The sequence below is a fragment of the Abrus precatorius genome, unplaced genomic scaffold, assembly GCF_003935025.1.
Source record: "Abrus precatorius isolate BTA unplaced genomic scaffold, Abrus_2018 Scaffold5, whole genome shotgun sequence".
NCBI classification, from domain to species: Eukaryota; Viridiplantae; Streptophyta; class Magnoliopsida; order Fabales; family Fabaceae; genus Abrus; species Abrus precatorius.
The window spans coordinates 8,491,157-8,499,425 of NW_020874395.1; the positions used below are offsets into that span (position 1 = coordinate 8,491,157).

General features: G+C 30.0%; 1 protein-coding gene across 1 annotated transcript; it reads left to right on the forward strand.

Annotated features, from left to right (window-relative positions):
• The first annotated feature begins 4,066 nt into the window (after positions 1-4,066).
• Positions 4,067-7,910, forward strand: LOC113867754 (omega-hydroxypalmitate O-feruloyl transferase-like). The gene is made up of 2 exons (XM_027503206.1): positions 4,067-4,596; positions 6,922-7,910. Exons 1-2 carry the CDS (start codon positions 4,135-4,137, stop codon positions 7,825-7,827), a joined length of 1,368 nt encoding a protein of 455 aa, XP_027359007.1. The 5' UTR covers positions 4,067-4,134; the 3' UTR covers positions 7,828-7,910.
• Positions 7,911-8,269: the final 359 nt, after the last annotated feature.

The window sequence follows — 8,269 nt, forward strand, 5'->3', positions numbered from 1 at the left end:
GTAGTATATGTGGCCTTGCGTCTTTCTAGAACCTTTGAGAAGTATAAAGAATGAAAATTTCATGGAAGTCCTTTATTTATAGGCAAAATTTCAAAAAAAAAATTGTATTGTTCATGTTGACTTTATTGTTCACACTGTCTGACTGTTCATGTCAGATTTACTGTTCACATTGACTTTACTGTTTATTTTTTTTAAATAATTTCAAACATCATCAAAATCTATTCCAATCACACTTAATATAAAATAATTCTTTAATTAATACTTAAAAATACTAGATGTTACAATATGCGTTATATTTAGAACACATGGAGATTTTTGTTGTGGTTTTAAAGTCCTTAATCATTCAAGATAGAAATTCAAAATTAATAAATCAATGAACAATTAGATTAATTCATAGTTCATCCACAGTTGGTTCAATCATTAGTTAACCAAGAATTAAATATTAATTTCCTCACAGACTTGAATTAATTAGAACAAGTGTCAATTAAATCTTGGATTCTCATGCAAGATTAAGAAAATTACATGAACTCTAATATGTGGTCCTTCAAATTAAGCAAACCATGAACCTAATTCAAAATTAAACAAACTAAACTATGAATCCCTTGTTAAGAAAAGAATTTGGATTGAATTAATCAAACAACTCTTGTTCAAATCCTAACTCAGCTTCAAGAGATTAGAGAAAATAAAATCTGTGCAAGAGAAAATTCGTATTAACAATCAAACCTAAACTTCAAGAACCATTGTGAACAATACTAGGAATTAATCCTCAAACTTTAGCCTTCCATAAAGATGGAATCCAACATTACAAACAACTAATGTTTAGAAAACTAGAAAAATAGAGTGAAAAAAGGAAAAGAAATGAAAACCCTAAAATTGAGTTCTTGGGAGCCGTCCCAAAACTCTTACCCTAATCATATAAAAGTTAGAAATAAAAAAGTACAAGAAATGGAAAAAAATGTCTCTTTATTCTAATTGGGGATCTATTTATAGTAAAATTAATGTTTTCCTTGCGTTGTCGCTATGAATAGTGGAAGTGAAAATGCATAAGTTTTATTGTAGTGCTTGATGACTGGGGTGTTCATTATGAATGATGAAAGTAGCTACGCGTAGTACGTGTTATCACTATGGACGCTAGGAGTGATTATGCGCAGTCTCATTAGCAAAATAAGCCTGTATGTTATCACTATGAATGGTGGAAGTGTTTACACGCAGCCTTCTTTCTGGAAATGGTTCTGGAACACTTACTATGAACGTTGGGAGTGATTATGCACAACTGGTCTTTGGGGAATGCCCTCTAGAACACTTACTTTGGACATTGGAAGTGATCACTTTCTGATAACAATTCAACATCAACTTAATACTTATAACTTCCAACCTTGAAATCCAAAATTCACAAATGATATATCAAATTAAAGCTCCATGAATCAACTATTTATTGAAATAGAAATCTCCTCAAAAGTTTGACCTTAAGAATAGTGTTGGGACTTTTACTTCAAACACGGCAAGTGTACTGGGTTTGTTGCAAGTAATAATCGGTAGAGTACCGGAGTATCGTCCTTAGAGAGCAATTCAAATATATTAATTATTAAGATACAAATTAATTGAGCTTATATACAATAGAATTGATAGATGATTTTCATGAAATGTTGAATAACAATTAAAATGTAAAATGATACTGTAAAATATAGTAAAATTCAAGTTTAAGAAGCTGTGATTGATGCAAAATACAAAAATCATATATTTCAATTCCTTGAAAATATATTTCTAAGATAATTTCTCAAATATTGATTCCTCAAATAGTTAACAAATTATCCAGCATTAAAATCAAGATTTAAAAGCAATCAATAACTTGAAATCTGTAGCGAGACATGGAGATAGAAATTAGGTCATTCAATTTGTCTCTCGCTGCAGCGATGATTCTCGCTATAGCGACACAAAGGACTCTTGCTACAGCGACACATTCTCGCTATAGCGAGATGAGCACATAATCACTTTCTTTATAATTAAGTATTCTCGCAGCAGCGAGGGTATCTTGCTACAGCAAAAAATCTCCAGAAACTAACTTTTTCTGTAACTTCATGCTTTATATGCTCTTTTTTATGACTTTTTCTAATCTTCTTCAACTTTGAATGATGTCTCTCATTTGATTCCAGTTACAAAATAGATCAAAAGGGAATCAAAACACTAACAATTGTATGCTTTTCCTAAAGTAGATATTACATAATAATCCAAATTTAAAGAGAATTTAACAAAATAAACTAACTGTTAACATGAAAAGTGTTTAAATCATCATCTCAAATTACTTATTTTATATAATTATCAAATAGATATTATAGAATTAATAACTAAGGGTCGGAATAGTCAAAGTAATGAAATTAAAGAGATTTTTCTAATAAAATTCAATTAATAATGTGTAGATTAAAATAAATAAAATTAATCAATTAAACACAATTAAAATTTTATTGACTCAAAGAAAAATCTCAAAACATGTGTGCATAATATTCACTTACCAACTTGGGCTGTATTTAACGTTTAGTTATCCAAGTTAGTTAAATTAGTTATGTTATTATGGATGACGGTGAGACAATGTACACATACTTTCTCATTTGATGAATTAACGAGAATACAATTTTCACAGTTCTATTTTCATATTAGACATAATCAATACCTTTATTATTTGTTTCAGCGGCTCAAAAATTCATTTTGTCTCGATCGGGTACCTCTTGTCCTAATTTCATTGGTAAAATTTATTTGGCTTACAAAACAAATATCTAACTTGATATCTTAGGTACTCATGACATTAAATTTTTTAAAAAAAGAAAGAGAAAACTAAACGAGTTTGTAGTCCAACTGGCTACGTTGTTGTTCTCCAAAACTGGAATTCGTACCATAATGTTACCCAAAAAACTAGAATACGTTAATATCCTTTTAAGTAATATATTATACTTTGATCATCAGAGCGGCGTTTAATATGGGTTTCCATATTCTCTACAGTACCCACTGATTATTTTTACTTCCAATTTATTGGGGAAAAACAGAAAATTAATAATGTCATTAAGATATTATTTAAGTAATTTAAAATATTTTTTTTCACAAAATGGAATTTCATGTTATTAATACTTTTTTTATTGTGATTATAAATAACTTTTTAATATCTTCTAATACACGTTTAGCCTTTTAATAATTTTTCAATATAATTTAGTGTTAATATGCTTTTTTATCATAATTTTTAATATACGTTTAGGATTTTACCCTAATTTTAATAAAAAATTATTTATTATTCTCATAATTATGTTGTTAAGATTCTTTGGATAAATAAGATAAAAACGTAATAGAATTTTTTTTTCTTTTTCTGTCTTATTTTAACGTTTCTGATAATCATTTATATACTAATTAACTATATCATTTTCTTTGATATAAATTTGACTTATGAATAAATTTAATATAAAATAATATGATATATATAATTTATTGCATCTTTATATACATCAAATATAAAATAAAACACAAGTCTAGCTATTTCATATTTTTATCTGATTTTGATAGATATATCTTACTATTTTCTATCTTGGGACGTCTATGAAAAAGGGTGTTTCTTAAAAGTAGTCCAAAACCAGAAATAAGAAAAGTTTTGCTGTACATATTAAGTGCAAGTGTGTAAGCATCATTTCCACTCATTTGACCTCCAACTAAAAAATTTAGCCTTAAATATGCACAACCTATATTTTTTCCTTGGAACCTACTCACCAACTACCTTATCTTATTTGTGCCGTTGATGAGCAACTAACTTCTTAAATGACACAGCAAATGGCCCGCTACCCTGCCGGCTCATGAAAAATAACACTCTTGTCAAATACTGGCTGGTAAGCTAGCTAGCTACTTGTTTTGTTTGCATGCAATAGCAAGAATTTAAATCCTATTCACATTGGTTGTTAACATTGAATCATATGCTTTCCCTTTTTCTCTTACATGCTTTCATGTCACAATCTTGACCACTTTCAGTTTAAACTATGTTGGCACATGCAAAAGAGGTGCACGCCATTGCTATAAATTAAATCACACCCATTACACTTATGCAAGGGTCAAGGCCATTGAGTTCATCAACAAACACACACACTACACTTTAGGGTAGACATGAGTGGAACCTCTTGCCATGATGCCACTCCTCCTCTACTTCAAGACCTAAAGGTCACCATTCACAAATCCTCCATGGTTTTTCCATCCAAAGAAATTGAGAGAAAGTCCTTGTTCTTGTCAAACATAGACAAGGTTCTCAACTTTGATGTAGAAACGGTTCACTTCTTTGGTGCCCACAAAGATTTTCCTCCTGATGTTGTGACCCAAAGGTTCAAGGATGCCCTAGAGGATGCCCTTGTGGTTTATGACTTCTTGGGTGGAAGATTGAAGATAAACTCTCACACCAACAGATTAGAGATGGATTGTAATGCAGAGGGAGCTGGCTTCGTGGTGGCTTCCAGCGATTACAGATTGGATCAGATAGGGGAATTGGATTATCCAAATCCATCTTTTGCACAATTGGTTCATAAGAATAAAGATTTTCTTAAACAGGCTGATGACCCACTCTGTGTCGCCCAGGTACTCATAATAAATTATGCATTATAATTCATTATTTTAACACATATACTATTACTTTTTTTAATATTTATTTAGTTTCAAATTTTTATGTATATATGGCTAAAAAATACACTACTAAAATTTTAAAAGAAAAGACTGTAGCCTGTGTTCTAGAAGCTAGTGCACGTGCTTAATTATTTCTATATTGTCGTGTACTCGTGTATTGTGTTGCGTGTGGCAATATCCTTCGAATTCAGTTTACAGCTGTCAAATTATTGAGGTGGCTTCAATTAAATGCATGTCCTTTTCCTTCTCAAAAATGCAAATTGACTTTACAGTCCCATCAGGGAATCTATGGGATAGATATTATATACTCGTATCTTAGATTTTTAAATGATTTTATTATATAAAAATATTTTATTTATTTTTCTTTAAAAATTTACATATTTCACATTTGTATAAATAAAAGTAAACTCAACATTTAATCTAATATGAAATGGTTAAGTCTCAGGGAAAGTCGTTATTCTATAAAGAGAAAAAAAAGAGTTAACTGTAATATTATAACTATTTTAAATTTTTGTTTTCAAGGAGAGTTGAACTTTCACCTTGAATAACTAGTATATTAACTTTTAATGTAGTTGTTTTAATTTTTAATATCAACTTTTATTATCTAAATTATTAAAATAAAATTTTAATTTTGATTGAAGAATAACAACATACGTAGATACTGTGTATATAAATTTTATTGATTCTATAAACCCATCATACTGGGTATATAAATTTTGTTGATTGTATAAACCCATCATAATAATACATCTATCCATCTAGCAGCCATTTTTTTTTATGGGTAAGCTGAAACTACAAAATTCAAAGCTATTTAATGTATACAAGAATTGAGCGATTGATTAAATTCTATTTTAAAATACAAAAATAAAAAAGGGGATTTTTAAATAAATTAAAATAACAAATAAATAATCATTTATCTAAATACTGATGCTATATAATTCATTGGCAACGATAATAAGCTAGGCTACTTCAACTTAATTACCTACTTGTTGTTTACTTACTATGCATATCCATTTCTTTTTGATACATATATAATATATAGTTTCGTTTTCCTTTTCCCCTTTTTTATTCTACACAAAATTCTGAAACTACTGAAGTTTCTGTGAAAGAATGATTAGATTTTGAGTCAAGATAAATATTTTAAACTTGGTGATTAATATCACAGAAATGTCATTTTATTACTAGTAAAGTAGATTTTTTTTTTCAAATATATGATTCCCAAACTATGGAATGGCTGTGATTTAATGAGATAACTCTTAAAATCTTGACTTTTAATATTGTGTATTAATAACATGGAATCCATCTGTGAGTGGTAAGCTTGTATGATTTATTTTATTTTATTGGACTTATATCCCACACACACACATGATTAAATGTAGTATTCTGTTTAGTAAATTTAGCCATGGTTCTTATAAATATTTGTAACAAGGTTTTTTTTTTTGATAAAATTTTGTTGTACAATATTTATGATGAAAATATATTTTCAATTTTTGATATTTGCTTGTTGTATATGAAAATCACATACATTACTCCAATTAATAATTAGAATGAACAGAGCAATGGATATTGCAATATCTATTTGGTATGGCAAAAAATTTTATACAATAAATTGCATACAAATAAAGTATAATTTACATATCTTAAATTAAAAGAGTTTAGGTTTGCTCTTCAATATTACAAACCTACGGTTGATTCATTTATTTGTATTGTTAACCGATATTGACATCACGTCCATTAATTACAATATAAATGTTTGTATAAAGTTAGATAACCGAAAAATTGGATTGAACAGTACCAATCAAAGCCCCGTCGATCCATCTGATAATAATTATACAGTGACTGTTTTGTACAATTCTTTTTTTATTCTTTTCCTTTCCTCTAATTAGTTAGAGATAATATGATCAAGCACTAATTTTTAATATGTATATTCATTATTTTTTAATCAGATAAATTCTTAATAATTTTTTTTATCGAGGTTAACATTTTCTTATGATTTAAGTTTTCAAAAAAGCTTGTTTTACGATTTTATTAAACTCAATCTACAGGGTTAGTTTTAAACATATATAAATATTAAATTTTTATATAAAAATGCTATTTACGAAGCTTTTATATTCTTAATTTATATATTTTTATTTTTTGAACATTTTAAATTACTATTATATATAATCATTTGATATCCTTTTTTTTATACTCATATTTTAAAATCATTTCTAAAAATTAAAAAAAGAACTTTTAATTGTTCGTAAAATATTTTCTTGATTTATGTTGTTTCTCACACAGGTGACATCCTTCAAGTGTGGTGGCTTTGCGATTGGCATCTCAACAAGCCACACTACCTTTGATGGAATTAGCTTCAAAACCTTCTTAGACAACATTGCCTCAATAGCTGCTAAAACGCCCTTGGCTGTGACGCCGTGTCATGACAGGCACCTTCTAGCCGCCCAATCCCCTCCACGTGTCAGATTCTCACACCCCGAGATGCTCAAGATAGGTGACCTCCCCCCAGGGCTAGAATCTTGCATTTTTGAGGTCTCATCTGAGCAACTTGACTTCAAGGTTTTCAAACTAAGCTCCAATGACATCACCAAATTGAAGGAGAAGGCGAAGGCGAAGGCTTCTGTTAACGGTGGCACGTGTTGCTCCTCGGCACGTGTCACTGGCTTTAACGTTATTACTGCCCATATATGGAGGTGCAAGGCACTGTCTGGTGATGATGACCCAAATAGGTCATCAACTATACTATACGCTGTGGACATAAGATCAAGGTTGAACCCTCCATTGCCCAAATCATATGCTGGAAATGCTGTGTTAACCGCATATGCCACGGCTAAGTGTAAGGAAATAAAAGAAGGGCCATTTTTGAGGTTGGTTGAAATGGTGACTGAGGGTGCAAATAGGATGACAAATGAGTACGCAAAATCTATCATAGATTGGGGAGAGGTAAATAAAGGGTTTCCAAATGGGGAGGTTTTGGTGTCTTCATGGTGGAGATTAGGGTTTGAAGAGGTGGAGTATCCTTGGGGGAAGCCAAAGTATTGTTGCCCTGTGGTTTATCAGAGGAAGGATATTATTTTGTTATTTCCTCCTAGTGATGGAGGTGATGGGGTGAGTATCATTGTGGCTCTTCCTCCCAAGGAAATGGAAAAATTCCACGCTCTCTTCAACAAGTTCTTGATTTTAGATTGAGGGATACATGTCTCCCCATCTACGTGATGCCATTGTTATAGTATGATATTCTTAGGTTTTTACTAGTTATTTTTTAATAATAAGTATGGCTTTTCATTTTCATATATGAATGATATTTTCATCCAACATGAGCGAGGGAAAAGAGGATTTTTTCTTGATTAGGGTTATTTTTTTAAAAAATTACTTAAATAGGATATCGTAAAAATAATTTCTTTACTTGGATGGCGAATGACAAGTGGTATGGACGATGCTTATTATTTTATATTAAAAAATTTTAAGTATAAATACTCATTGAAACGTGACAGACAACACTGGCATATGTTAGGATGGGAACTTGTGTCATCCAAAGTTGTGATGATTTTTGTGTTGTCTAGGTCAGGACCGATTTTATTGTTGTCCATCTCAAAGACAACTCCAATATCGTCTAAATAAGGATGATTTT

Coding starts and splice junctions, on each gene's coding strand:
- LOC113867754 (XM_027503206.1), top strand. CDS start 4,135: ATGAGTGGAACCTCTTGCCATGATGCCACTCCTCCTCTACTTCAAGAC. Junction 4,597..6,921: donor ACCCACTCTGTGTCGCCCAG/GTACTCATAATA, acceptor TTTCTCACACAG/GTGACATCCTTCAAGTGTGG.